The sequence below is a fragment of the Terrapene carolina genome, unplaced genomic scaffold, assembly GCF_002925995.2.
Source record: "Terrapene carolina triunguis isolate 2854851 unplaced genomic scaffold, T_m_triunguis-2.0 Scaffold67, whole genome shotgun sequence".
Lineage (NCBI taxonomy): Eukaryota > Metazoa > Chordata > Testudines > Emydidae > Terrapene > Terrapene triunguis.
The window spans coordinates 9,302,733-9,317,593 of record NW_020664418.1 but is presented as its reverse complement, the minus strand read 5'-3'; the positions used below and the strand labels follow the sequence as shown (position 1 = coordinate 9,317,593).

At 43.4% G+C, this 14,861-nt stretch overlaps 1 protein-coding gene across 1 annotated transcript; it reads left to right on the top strand.

Annotated features, from left to right (window-relative positions):
• The first annotated feature begins 5,042 nt into the window (after positions 1-5,042).
• Positions 5,043-9,456, top strand: SENP8 (SUMO peptidase family member, NEDD8 specific). The gene is made up of 2 exons (XM_026648209.2): positions 5,043-5,234; positions 6,954-9,456. The coding sequence occupies exon 2, from the start codon at positions 6,997-6,999 to the stop codon at positions 7,633-7,635; it is 639 nt and encodes a 212-aa protein (XP_026503994.1). The 5' UTR covers positions 5,043-5,234; positions 6,954-6,996; the 3' UTR covers positions 7,636-9,456.
• The last annotated feature ends 5,405 nt before the right edge of the window (positions 9,457-14,861 follow it).

Here is a 14,861-nt window from a genome sequence, read left to right as displayed (position 1 = left end):
GTCATGGTGGATAATCAGTTGAACATGAGATCCCAGTGTGATGTTGTGGCCAAAAGAGAGAATGCAATCCTTGGATGCATAAACTAGGAAATGTTTAGTAGGAGTAGAGAGGTTACTTTACCTCTGTAAAGCACTGGTGTGACTGCTGATGGAATACGGTGTCCAGTTCTGGTTCCTACAGTTCAAGAAGGATGTTAACAGATTGGAGAGGGTTCAGAGAAGAGCCACGAGAATGTTTTCTAATCCTCTAATCACATGCCTTATAGTGATAGGTTGAGCTCCTTCAGTTTATCTATCTTATAGAGAAGGTTGAGGAGTGACTTGATTATAGACTAGAAGTACTTATGGTGAACAAATGTTGTTAATTAGCTCCTCAGTGTAACAGAGAAAGGTATAACACAATCCAATAGCTGAAAGATGAAGCTAGACAAATTAAGATGGGAAATAAGGCAAATTTTTAACAGAGAAATTAACCATTGGAACAATGTGATGGAATCTCCATTTTAAATCAAGATTGGATGTTTTTCTAAAAAATCTGATCTAGGAATTATTTTGGGGAAGTCTTCTGGCCTGTGCCATATAGGAGGTCAGATTAGATGATCACAGGGTACATCTAACCTGCAATAAAAAGACCCGAGGCATGGCTATAGCTGGCCCTTGTGGGACTTAGGCAGCAGGGTTAAAAATGGCAATGTAGATATTCAGACATGGGCTGGAGCCTGGCCTCTTAAATCCCGTGAGGGGAGTGGGTATTAGAGCCCAAGCTCCAGTCCAGACCCCAGTGTCTACACTGCTATTTTAGCCCCACAGCCTGAGCCCCATGAGCTCCAATCAGTTGACCTCAGCTCTGAGACTCAGTGCCATAAGTTTTGTATTGAAGTGTAGATGACCCTCAGTGGGCTCTTCTGGGCCTGGAATCTATGAAAAAGCACTGACATGCTATCAAAAACTACATTGGTTATTAGGATGGTACTGTGGTTAAATCATGGGGCTGAGAGGTGGGTTTATATTCCTATCTCTGCCAAAGACTTCCTATACGACCTTGGGCAAATCATTTAACGTCTCTGTTCCTCAATGTTTCTATATCTAAGGTTTGGATAATATCTTCCTCTGCTGGCTTTTTGGGCTTTCTCCAAATTTTGTAGATTTGCTAAAGGGGCACAATAAATAACATACTTTAAAATATTCTGTCCATATATTCTTAACATATTATTAAAACAGAAGTGTAACAAAATCTGATTCACTTTTCACCGTTTGTTCTTTTTTGCTCAGGTTAGATGATAAAAATAGACTTTCACTTTTTCTGTGTCACTTTCTAGTCAGTTTCACTTCCTGGTTCTCATGCACTAGCACAGCGTGGCACAGTTTGTGTTCACAACTTTAAAAAGTCTTCATTTATGTTTTATTAAAATAATTCAGGTTTTGCAAAATTTTAGTAAAACACCACCACCCTAAATTTTGGCTTCAAAGGGACACCATCAACTTAAGAATCACACTTCTGTCTTAATTTTTTTACTGGTTATTAGTAGCACTTAAGGTTGCAATAACTGAGATGTGACAGAAAAAAAAAACATGGCATATTAATGTGGTTATTCAGTCATCTTAATGCAAGGTAACCTTTTAAATTACTGAACCATCTGGACAACTTCAGAAGTGGGACTTGATAGAATAAACCCAAATACTAATGTAAAAGTCAAATTTCTATTTAAATTACTTTCCTCTGTCCCCAAATACTCTGGATCTTCAACTTCCACTCAGAAAGAAGGCATGCCCATCTGCGTTTGTTTCAAAATCAATATCCAGTTGCTTTATCCAGCAGGGAGGCAGAGAAGTATATGACAGGTTTCAGAGTAGCAGCCGTGTTAGTCTGTATCCGCAAAAAGAACAGGAGTACTTGTGGCACCTTAGAGACTAACAAATTTCACAGATTCCAAGGCCAGAAGGAACCATTGTGATCATCTAGTCTGACCTCCTGGATAACACGGGCCATAGAACTTCCCCAAAACAATTCCTAGAGGAGCAGATCATTTAGAAAAGCATCCAATCTTGATTTGAAAACTGTCAGTGATGGAGAATCCACCAAGATACTGGGGAAATTGTTCCAGAGGTTAATTACCCTGGTGCAAACAGCTGCACAAGGCTACAGTGAAATGACCCTGTGTGTCAAATTTATTAGAGCATAAGCTTTCGTGGGCTACAACCCACTTCTTCGGATGCATATAGAGTGAAACATATATGTTTGATTGGCAAGTTTGCTGTTTTGATCTGCATGTCTCTGGGAAAAGATGAAGCACACATCTGAGAAGTTTCTCATTAGCAGACTGGCCAAACATATATGTTTCACTCTATATGCATCCGAAGAAGTGGGTTGTAGCCCACGAAAGCTTATGCTCTAATAAATTTGTTAGTCTCTAAGGTGCCACAAGTACTCCTGTTCTTTTTTTAGAGAAGTATATGTTGCTTTCACAAGTTCAGCCAGCTACTTGACAAACAAACAAAGAGCATTACTCTTATAATCTTGATTACTGCTGTAGTCCTCATTGTAGCCAATTGATATTTCTTCTAAATTATTAGGGATTTTGTATGAGGCGTGCTAGAGATTCGCTACAAAGAGTAGGTCAGATCTGTACCTGAGAGCTGAAAAAGACTCCCCTTAAGATATGTGGGAAGTTCTGATTGGAATTTTGTGACTTAAACTTGAAACACCCCTAACCTGTAGAAAAGTTTGGATCCAAATCCAAACTTCACACAGAATTCATCTTTAGTTCTAATTGGAAGGTTCTGTTTCACAGAGAAAAAGCTGCACTTTCCAAACTGGCTCTACTATCTGTGGTGCAGTATGTACCACTTATGCTGAGTGGCTCTGGAATGAATGTGAGTCTGTGAAGTGTTCTCCTTTAAGCTCTGCAATATATCTGGTGAGTCATCATGCAGATCTTACAAGCACTTTCACAAATACCAGATGGCAATAAAATTAAAAGTAGTAGCTAGTAGCAATTAAGTGTTGTTCATTATAATCGGAAAGAGAGAGTGCTTGTGGGAAGCCACCAAATTATTTACTTAAAAAAAAAATGGAAAGCCAAGTTTCATTGCTACAGGGAGGAAAAAGAACAAAGTTCAGAATGCAAGCTTCATCATGCAACCATTAATCCTTGCAAGGCTTGATTGGCAAGTTTGCTGTTGTGATCTGCATGTCTCTGGGAAAAGATGAAGCACACATCTGAGAAGTTTCTCATTAGCAGACTGGCCAAAGACTGCCCATTTTTAGACTGTATTGCGAGGTATATACCTGTTTATCCAGAATTTCAGTTCAGTGAGAGTTTGGGAGTCTTGGAGACTTAATGCATTCTCCATGTTTTCTCTACTGTCCTAAACTCCAGGTTGTTCCATTGTACTTGCTCCTTACATTTGGAAATAATGGATCTGACTCCAAACTAACATGTGAAATGGTCCCAGATACCATTGTGTCTGGCTCAGTAGACATAATAATGGGCTTTTAAAAGTTAAGATATTTCACCTTGGGCCTTTCTTCCTGTGTATTACACATCCAACCTGTTTCATGCAGGTTACCTTGGATCTTCCTTCCAGTATATTACACATTTAACATGCATGTCATTGTTATTCTATTTAACAGGCTTTCTTTGGCAAAGTCACATGTTAAAGGGACCCTGCCAAGATTTGATAGGTTAATTTTAGGCTTATCTTCATTTACATATATCTAGCCTAGGAAAGGCTTTTTTTGTTGCCATGAGGAAGAGCCCAAATCCACTCCTTCCTAATGTGTAAACAAACCATGCTGGAGCTGTTTTCTATCATAATGGATAGGTGTTGCCTTGGTTACAATGAATCATACTAAAGTGACACTTATTAATTTTTCACAGCACTTTGGAAGTATAGGGCCAGATCCTGGCTTGCTTCTGTGCTGCACGGGGCATGGCTCAGGAGTGTGTGGGAGCAAAAGTTATTTAAAGCCACCTTTACAATTCCCTGATTCTGGGGCCATCAATCTGTCAGCCCAGTACCCGGCATTAAGGAGAGCAGCCTGTGGATTCCAGCATGTTTTAGCAGTTGAGGATCACCAGGCATGGAGATGCTTGGGCAAGGGGAGGAAATGGGGAGGCATAGAAGTCTCTGTCAACCCCACACTACTAAGCAATTTCCCTCAGCAAGGGGAATCTTCTACTGGGCAAATCCTAATCTGGGTTTGAAAGTGCAGACAGTGCTTATTATTTACTATTAAATAGCTCTTTTCCTTCCTTGTGTTGATACTTTTAAAAATATATATTTTTAAAAATCTAATTTTAAAAGTCTGATTTCATTTTATTATTTATGCTGTCTCATTAATGTGCATTTCACTTGGACATTAGATTAGTCATTTTCACCTTTGTTAGTCAGTTTCACACCCCAGTTCTTATGCTCTTAACCCAGAGGGGTTCTCAGTCTTTTTCTATACCAGGACTAACCCAAAATCTCCTTCCTATTTTGCAATAAGGGAAGGGAGGGGTGGTCATAACTACCTGCTGAGTTGTGATTCACCCCATGGTGATAATACATACATGTACACAATGCTTTTGTGTTTAGGTTTCCAACATTACAGAGGAAAATTTAAATCCCCAAACAGCTGTTGAATTCCAGAAACTTCTATAAACCCCTTTTTTAAAATAAAATCTTCATTTGGTACCTGAATCTCTCTTTAGGTCAGGTATTTGGGGCAGTGTAGGGTTATTCAGTTGTTTTTATTTGCCTGCTGAAGCAAGGATCAATTAGGGGCGGGGCAAGGCAAATAGATACCTAGAACTGTCCAGAGAAGAATCTCAACATGAGCTAAATGTTGAGGTAGGCCACTCTTTAGAGCAACCCTCCTTAATTATTTTTTACAACACCTCTTCCTTATGATTAGTCAGGAGACCAGTAAACAGTATAACTACTAAATCCTTTCTCTTTGAGCAGAAGTGTGTCAAGCGAGGATTTCAGTTGTGGTTAATGCACATCTTGAATTAACACATACTTCTTGGACTGTCTAAATCTATATTAAGTAACAAAATTGCTAAATTGGGTCCTAAGGAGTGCTTGCATGTGGGGGAGTTTTATCATGTTAGTAATCTTGTTTTTCTTTAGTGTATTCCTCCCATTACAGGCAGCTGCCTTTCCATCAAGCTGGAAGACAAGCAGTTTCGCGTGGACCAAGTAGTTCTTCTGACATCACGAGCCATGCATCCATCTGTCTATCTTAGGTACCTTGTGGATAAGGGAGAAGCTGTGGATGTGGTATACCTAGACTTTAGTAAGGCATTTGATACGGTCTCGCATGATATTCTTATCGAAAAACTAGGCAAATACAATTTAGATGGGGCTACTGTAAGGTGGGTGCATAACTGGCTGAATAACCGTACTCAGAGAGTTGTTATTAATGGTTCCCAATCCTGCTGGAAAGGCATAACGAGTGGGGTTCCGCAGGGGTCTGTTTTGGGACCGGCTCTGTTCAATATCTTCATTAACGACTTAGATATTGGCATAGAAAGTACGCTTATTAAGTTTGCGGATGATACCAAACTGGGAGGGATTGCAACTGCTTTGGAGGACAGGGTCATAATTCAAAATGATCTGGACAAATTGGAGAAATGGTCTGAGTTAAACAGGATGAAGTTTAACAAAGACAAATGCAAAGTGCTCCACTTAGGAAGAAAAAATCAGTTTCACACATACAGAATGGGAAGAGACTGTCTAGGAAGGAGTACAGCAGAAAGGGATCTAGGGGTTATAGTGGACCACAAGCTAAATATGAGTCAACAGTGTGATGCTGTTGCAAAAAAAGCAAACATGATTCTGGGATGTATTAACAGGTGTGTTGTGAGCAAGACGCGAGAAGTAATTCTTCCGCTCTACTCTGCTCTGGTTAGGCCTCAGCTGGAGTATTGCGTCCAGTTCTGGGCACCGCATTTCAAGAAAGATGTGGAGAAATTGGAAAGGGTCCAGAGAAGAGCAACAAGAATGATTAAAGGTCTTGAGAACATGACCTATGAAGGAAAGCTGAAAGAATTGGGTTTGTTTAGTTTGGAAAAGAGAAGACTGAGAGGGGACATGATAGCAGTTTTCAGGTATCTAAAAGGGTGTCATGAGGAGGGAGAAAACTTGTTCACCTTAGTCTCTAAGGATAGAACAAGAAGCAATGGGCTTAAACTGCAGCAAGGGAGGTCTAGGTTGGACATTAGGAAAAAGTTCCTAACTGTCAGGGTGGTTAAACACTGGAATAAATTGCCTAGGGAGGTTGTGGAATCTCCATCTCTGGAGATATTTAAGAGTAGGTTAGATAAATGTCTATCAGGGATGGTCTAGACAGTATTTGGTCCTGCCATGCGGGCAGGGGACTGGACTCGATGACCTCTCGAGGTCCCTTCCAGTCCTAGAATCTATGAATGTATCTGGCCCCATCACCATAGTGTCCGATCACCTCATGATCTTGAATGTGTTTATTCTCACAACAGCCCTGGGAGGTAGAGAATTACTGTTTATACCCATTTTACAGGTCAGGCAGAGAGAGACCAAGTGATTTGCCCAAGATTACACAGGGTGCTTGTGGCAAAGCAGGAATTGAACCCACATCTCCCACAGCCCAGACTAGCATTCCAACCACTGAACCATCCTTCCTCGTCAATGTATTATTGGGAACACAGCAATGCAGTTTCTAGCATTAGCCTGGGGATCCAGGAGGCCCCACGCAGCCTCCACCACACATCACTGGGTAGGGGGAATGTACTTGCAAACCACCCTTCTCTCCCTTTTTACATTTCTTGAAATGTGATCGATTATTTAACCCTCATTCCTTAAACACAGGTGGGGAAAATCCCTTAGTTTTCACATGACTCAATGTCAGATATAGTTGCTCCTTCACAGTATAAAAGGTGCAGCCTATTTGGATAGTAACTTATCTTATCCCCTTTGGTTTATCTTAGCTTTTGACCTTTCTTGGACTGCTGTGGCCCCTGCCTGTGCAGAATGGACCCTGTTGTTCTGAGTTATGTGGACAGTTTGCTGAGGCAGTCGGATGTTTCCTTGCTGGATCCCCCCAGCTGGCTTAATGACCACATCATTGGGTTTGCTTTTGAGTACTTTGCTAGTGACCAGTTCCAAGACTTTTCCGAACAAGTATGCTTTGTCAGTCCTGAAGTGGCTCAGTTCATCAAGTGTGCCACCAGCCAGGAGGAAGTAGCCATGTTCCTGAAGCCGCTGGGCCTCCCGCACAAGGAGGTTGTGTTCCTGGCCATCAATGATAACTCCAACCAGGCTGCTGGGGGCACCCATTGGAGCCTCTTGGTTTACTTCCGGGACAAAAACTGCTTTGCCCATTATGACTCCCATAGTAAGAGCAACTCTGCCCATGCCAAGCTGGTGGCAGGGAAGCTGGAGGCATTTCTGGGAAAAAGAGGAGGCAAAGTGGCCTTCGTAGAGGAGAAGGCCCCTGCCCAGCAGAACAGCTATGACTGCGGAATGTATGTGATCTGTAACACAGAGGCTCTGTGTCAGGGATACTTTAGGGGACAGCAGGAGCCAGTACTGCAGCTCCTCACTCCTTCTTATATCACACGGAAGAGGGCAGAATGGAAATCTCTCATTGCCAAACTTGCACGCAAATGACTTAAATGTAATTGTCCCTGCTTTCAACAACTACCTTTCCAGTCCTCTAGTCTCCACCCCAGTGCCTGAGGGAGATATCTGTGTACAGAATTTCTCTGCAGAAAGAATGTGACCCCTCCAGCATGGCTACACCCTGCACTACCCCAACTGAAAAGCCTTAGTCTGCTCTACAACCCACTAGCCTTCAGACTTACGTACTGGTAACATCACGTTTTGCATTCAGCAGAACCTTCTGAAAGGCAGTTTTATTACTTCAAGCACTTTTCTGGCTATCTCAGACTAGGTTGGTGAAGATTCCTCTCACCCCCACAGTAAGCAATGTGCCCTCACTATGTGATTTTTAATTTTCTATGGACATTGCTAGTCTAAATCTAATCCAGTTCAGTGATGTCCATCATACATACATGAGTCCTTTTAAAATTAGGCCCTCTCTGATTTGTCCCTGCCTTTAATTGTGTTTCCAAGTTATAGGATTTAGTAGTCTAGCTACACAACTCTGCCCCAAAATTTGGTTTTGGGATATCTATATCTTGTGATCTGAGAATGCAAAATCAAAAGTAAAGGTGAGGATCATTTAAAGGTGCCTCAAAAGGTAAGAAGAAGAAAAGTGATTTTTGCTCGCTTTTGCTGCTTTAAGGATGTATAACAAAGGCCTGAATTTTTTTTGTTTTTTTTATTGGAAATACACATTTTTTGTACCCGGGATAATTGAACCACTGGAAAGCTAGTAGAAGAGTGACAAAACAAGTACTAAGAAAGTGAAACCTGATTGAGGTGGAAAGTGTTTTAAACAGTGAATAAAGGTTATTTTCATCAACACATACTTAGTACAAATATCCTACAAAAAGTTGGGGGGGGAAAAGCCTTCGATTCCACACCTCTACCCCTCCAGTCAAGTTTTAAGACAACTTGGAATACACATGAAACTGCCAACAACTTCTCTCTCAAAATCCCCAAAAAACAGACTTTACGTTCCTGATATTTCTAATGGAAAAAATGAGAATGAAAAAAGCCTTTGACCCTCTCATACATAATAAAAAGCAGTACCGGGGGAGAGTGTAGTATCTGATTTTTATTTTTTTTAGAGGTGCTGATATCAATGGAAGCTGCAGCTCTTCTGAAAAATCAAGCTGTTAGTCCTTGGTATACTTGTCTATCATACCAAATATAAATGGCTAATTCAAAATAGAAAAGCTTTTGCTGCAGCACTGGATTACATCTGGGATCTAAGAAAGTAGGGCCCATTGTCAGAAGAAGGGGATGTTGATTGAAGAGTGAGCTGTCAGTGTAAAATGAAGTAATATGAATATGTAACCGACAGCCTCACTGGGGACAATGAGCCAGATCCTTAACCTATGTAAAACAGCATAGCTCCATTGATTTCAACAGCACAACCCTGATTCATACCAAATGAGCATCTGGCCCAATGAATTCTTCCAAAATGCCCAGTCAAATAAACAAGTGATTATGGGATTGGGAGGAGGGGAGTTAAAGATCATTACATTATGATCCTTGTTAGACTTTCCAATGCTGACAGACTGGAGGGTTTGCCTCTGGCTCTCTGCTTTCTCTTTATCTTCTTGAATACATGGGAAAAGTCAGTTCCACTGACCTGTGTCTAAAATCCCTGGAACTGTCTGACAAAATAGGGTTGTTGAGTCACTTTATGCTAAGTGCATTGCCTAGCTGAACAACATTCTGTACTGCTTGGACAGCCTGCCAAAGTGGGTCAGAGGCAGGACAGTGGGTTGGTCACTCTAAGGTACTGTAATTTGCTTGTTTTTCTCCCCATTCCCTATTTGTTGCCCCTGCTGCTACCAAGAAGTAACTAACTAACACACAGAGACACATCCTCATGCATTTGCCCTGCAGCACTGTTGTGCAGACACTTACTACTTCTAATATACATTCCAGATTAGCTGTTCAGTCAATACACAGAAATACTTCTGTCTGTGGTGTGATATCAGCATTAGGTCTCCCCCCAGAGAGAATGCTTTTCCGTCTTTGATCATTACAGTATATGATAGGAGGGGGAAAGAAATCAATCCACCTCTGACTCCCTCCTCCCAATCAGATAAGTCACTTGGAGAATCCAGTACCAAGAATAAAGAAAGATACCAATTTAAAAGGCAAGTGTTTTCTATTTTGTAGAATTGGGTTTGTTGTTTGGGTTACATTTTCAAAATGATTGGGGTGGGGGGCCAGGGGAGAGGAGAGTGTTCCTACATCATGTTATCCAATAATAATGCCTTACTCTTATCTAGAGCTTTTCATCAAAGTAATGAGATTACAGCATGGAGCGGGGAGAAGTTGCTGTTGCCACCCTTTGCTAAGCAGTCCAAGAGCAGCAACATTTCTGTTTATTGGGTAGTTTCTCCTTTACAGTTGACAACATGATTCACAAGCAGATTCTTACTATGTTTTGGCACCATGAGGAGCTGGTGAGCCATGTGTCTTGGAAAGTTGGAATGGACCTGAAGTTTCTTTAAATCTCTTCACAACACTTCTATCAGCTAGTAAATGGAATGGATTAAGGGGATGGCCATAAAAAAATACAGCAAAAATCAGGAGGCATGGAAATTAACTCCTGTTAAACCATGTATGATAGCAGGGAAAAAAATATGTTCAGGCTTTATTGTCTCTTCTTTGTATCCCTTATGTTCAATGGCTGCTGCACAGCAAAAGACAGCTGCAGGACAGTTTCTCATAAATGAGTAAAGATTGGTCATGAGATTGAACTAATGTTTGAAATGGGAGGCAGGAATGCATTGCTGCTTGGGAATGGGAGGAGAAGTTTTTGATCATTACTTGTTATTTAGCAGAGCTATAAAATAGCTAGGTGGCCTAGATGTGTGGCTCAGCTAAGCCCAGCTCTACAGCATAAAGGCCCGATCCTACAAGGTTTTGTGTGCCCTCAATTTCCACTAAAAGTATTTCAATGGAACAGTCATTTGGCTGTGCTTTCATTATTTATCCACACTAATACAGCCTCCACTAAAGGAGCCCTCCCACCCCCCCCATTCAAATATCTCATAGCTCAGTGATTAGTGCACTTTCCTGAGAAGTGAGAGAGCCCAGTTTGAATCCTTTTTCTCCTATCAGAGAGGAGGAATTGAATGTGGATCTCCCACATCCCTAGGCAGTTGCTCTAACCGCTAGGCTAAAAGTTATAAGGTGGGCACCTCTTCCTCATGGGTTTTGAATGGTACTTGATGTGGTCAGCATGCTCAGAGGTGTTGGTTTGGGTCCCACACACAATGTAGGCAGCTGAACACCAAGATGCTTGCCCCTGGTTCATGAATCTCAGTGAGTCTGGGGTGAGAGAGAGGCATCTGGATGCCTAGAGAGGGAGGTAGTCACATGCTCTGGGGTCTAAAATTTGGTGCCTGTGAAACTTTTACAGTGAAAAGTTAGGCAGCTGTGGCGACGACACAGGAAAGGAAACAGAACGCCTGGTCTGTGGTAGTCAGAGAGCTTCACAAGCCTCCTGCAAAAAGCCTCCCAGGAAAACTTTTCCTGGGGTTTTTATTTCTTTCCTTACTCTGTTTACAACACTTCTAAGTGGTTGAATTCTTGCACATAGAAGAGGCATGCAGTGTACAATTACATAAGGTAGTAAACCCATATCTTGAGCACGTGAAGGCCAGCTGCGAGGGAGACAAACAAATCAGCCAAGAAGTTTCCCAAACACACACACTGGGTTGAAGGCCACTCCTGCCTTGTAGCCATGGAAACAGTGTGCCGTAACCATGGGCTGACAGGTTGGGAGCTATGCATTCCTACATCCCCCCCTGTTTTATTTTATATGCGGTGTTTAAACGGAGCACCCTCGCAGGGTAGCATGCACAATGCCACTAGATTGGGTATACACTAAACAAAGCAGCAAAATAAGACACCAAAAACTAGAACTAAAACCCCATACTATAAAAGGGTTTTCATCCACTCTAAGGGTAGCTATGACTAGATATAATTCCACCAAAAAGGAAAAACATCCTGGCAAATAACTTAAGCATAACATTTCAGCATATCAATTTGCTATTACATGCAATTACTATTATCAGTAAGCTTAAAACAACACATTTCTTTTACTGTCTCACACCCCAGATGTTGCTGGGTGGTTTGCAGACAGGAACAAGGCAGGTACTTAACAGACCTTGCATTTCCGGGGCAACGGTCAGGCAGAAATCAGATTGATTCAATACTTGTGCCAGGTGGACCCAAATGTTAAACTGCAGCCGCTGCTCCATCTGGGGTTCGCCTTGGCAACCAGGGGCCAACAAAAAAACCTCCCAATACACACAAAATAAGGAGTGAGTTAGCATTAAGGCAAGCTAACAATGTCACAAAGTACAATACATTATACTTAACTCTATCTGCAGGCCAGTAATTGCCTGCAGTGGTAGTGAGATTAAAATGCATGTCTTTCCAATCTTGGGGGAGCAAGTGATAACCGTTTGACTCACCTTCCAAGATCCCCTGGAGCTCGCACAGAACCGAGTAGGGGAGAGCCTCCCAGTCCACTATCTGCCCCCCATTTCCATTATCCCGCCAAGAGACGGGAAACGCCTCGAACCCACAGCTGGATTCCTCGCCGGTCAAGAGACTGGCCTCGCGCGCTTGCCGCACCGCCGCGGCGACAGCGCCCCCCCGCCTGACCGGTGGGCAGGGGGGCGCCGCCGTGGGCGGCGGCGCAGGGAGGGTCAGCTGTGGGTAGGAGGGGAGCGGCCCATCACCTGGGGGCAAAAGGGAAACCAGCTTGGGGCTGTCGGGGCCGAACCCCTCCAGCGCCTCCTTACAACGCTGTCAGAGCAGCAGGTGCTGAACTGGGGCACGGGGCTCACTATACAAGGTGATCCCAACCCGTATCCAATCAAGAAGCCGTAACGACCCGCAGTCAGGATACCAGGGGCACTGGCGATCTATTTCCCTTAGAAGGTACTCAATATGAGCGACCGGGACAACGACACATGATCGTTGCCGTATAATCTTTTGTAACTTTCTTGCGTGCTCCTTCTGGGCACTGGAGAGTCCCCCCCCCATACTCACGAATCAGGGGCGGCAAACGGCTGCGGGGGTGCACTCGGCATGTCCAGCCGGTGAGCAGGGGGTTATGACGTCGGGGTCACCAGCTGTGGCGACGACACAGGAAAGGAAACAGAACGCCTGGTCTGTGGTAGTCAGAGAGCTTCACAAGCCTCCTGCAAAAAGCCTCCCAGGAAAACTTTTCCTGGGGTTTTTATTTCTTTCCTTACTCTGTTTACAACACTTCTAAGTGGTTGAATTCTTGCACATAGAAGAGGCATGCAGTGTACAATTACATAAGATAGTAAACCCATATCTTGAGCACGTGAAGGCCAGCTGCGAGGGAGACAAACAAATCAGCCAAGAAGTTTCCCAAACACACACACTGGGTTGAAGGCCACTCCTGCCTTGTAGCCATGGAAACAGTGTGCCGTAACCATGGGCTGACAGGTTGGGAGCTATGCATTCCTACAGGCAGCAAGTGAGTTTAGGTGCCTGCAGCTAAGCAGGGTTGCATGCCACGCAGTGGTGCCATGTTGGGGAGAAAGGCACCTAACTCTGGAGTTCAGGCACCGAAATTGTTCCGTGGCTCGCACTCACGACTGGGAAGGGAGCAGCGGAGGAAATGTTAAGCACTGAAGGCCTTAAGGTGGAATTTCTTTACACAAGGAAAAGCAAATACATTAAAGTACCAAGGGCGGCAACAGGCACAGTAAGAATAAACAGTGTGAGGGGGGAGTTAGACAAATACTTCCCTGCTGGTAAACAAACCTAACAGGCAGTGCAACTGTGTCACAGCTCAAAGAAAGGTATGAACCCACCTTGCTCCTTTATCTTCCTCAAAGCTTCCTGTGTAAGTACATGCTGGCAATCTGCAAGCCCCAGGTAGGCAATGAGCTGGCACCCACCCTGACAGGAGGGGTCTAATCTGAGCTGCTGTCTGTTGCTTGTTTCATATCAGAAATACAAACGCTGTTTTTAACCATTTAAACAACCCTGCCCCCACACACAAACCTCTACCAAAAATTCAAAGGTGCCTTTGCAGCTGCACCTCTTGCCTGAATTGTGAGAGGCAGCCCAGAATTCTGAACAAGGCAAAACACTGTGGTTACAGCAGAGTTCAGCTCAGCAGGAGAGAGCTGCAGGCCTGGGCTGCTTTCTGAAAGGATTTGTTCACCTATCAAAATAGTTGGGTTTGTAGCAGCACAAGTAGGGAGCTCCCTAATAGTGTATGGGGTAATGGTGGATCACCCTCCATGGATGGGAGCAGAAGCAGTTATAGGGAGCAATGAATCACAGGCTTAGATGGGACATAGCGTAAAGATGGTAATTTTAGTGGAATGAATCTAATTTTTAAAAGGGCTGCCCTGCTGTGCACCAGCATATCTTTGAAAAAAACATCTAGTTCTGTTCTGTGGTTTGTAGATGGCAGGAGCGCAGATGAGCACAGCAGGTAAACCTTCCCTAATGCAGAGCAGCCTAAGGAGGAGCCCAGAATCTCTTGCCTCTATATGTTAATTTAGCTATTTGGGTTTGCATAGAGTCACTGGGGGCCTAAAAACCCTGCAGCTACTCCTCGATGAATGAGTTCTATAAATGCATTGAGAGCTTCCTCCAGTTTGTAGACATTCGTCAGCTCTCGTACCACATGGCAATGTTCCCCTACTGGAGAAGCTCTCCCAACTTTTCTCTGATGTGTGCAGGAAGCTTGGCTCATTAGCTCTTTTGTGAAACATTAGTTCCTTGCAGAAAACTGCAGAGAGGCTCAGCCAACCCTTGGCCAGTGTTGATTTTGCCAATGGGTTGTTAAGGCCCAATCTGTAATCAACACCAGATATGGTGTCACTTGTGATCTTTACATAATGCGTTGTCTAGCCTCAAACACTCCATTACAACATGCTTGCTGCACAGGAAAAACCTGTCCCATCTTCCCACCGTGGGTAAGTATTGTAGAGTTTAAGCAAGGGTGAGTGTTCAGGGGGGATTGCTGTCTTAGGTAGGGGTCAGTGATACAAGGAGGGGTGAGAACCACTAACCTAGAATGGCCTCCAGGAGTTAGTTTTTAGGACAGGAGCTTAGGGAGAGAGATTCCAGGTCCATGAACATTCAATGACTTTGGTCCATGACTAGGGCACCTCGTTGCTATGTACATGTTTTCTATTTCAGGTTAGTTCAGGACAGACTCCCCCTTAGGGGAGGATTTA

Coding starts and splice junctions, on each gene's coding strand:
- SENP8 (XM_026648209.2), top strand. CDS start 6,997: ATGGACCCTGTTGTTCTGAGTTATGTGGACAGTTTGCTGAGGCAGTCG.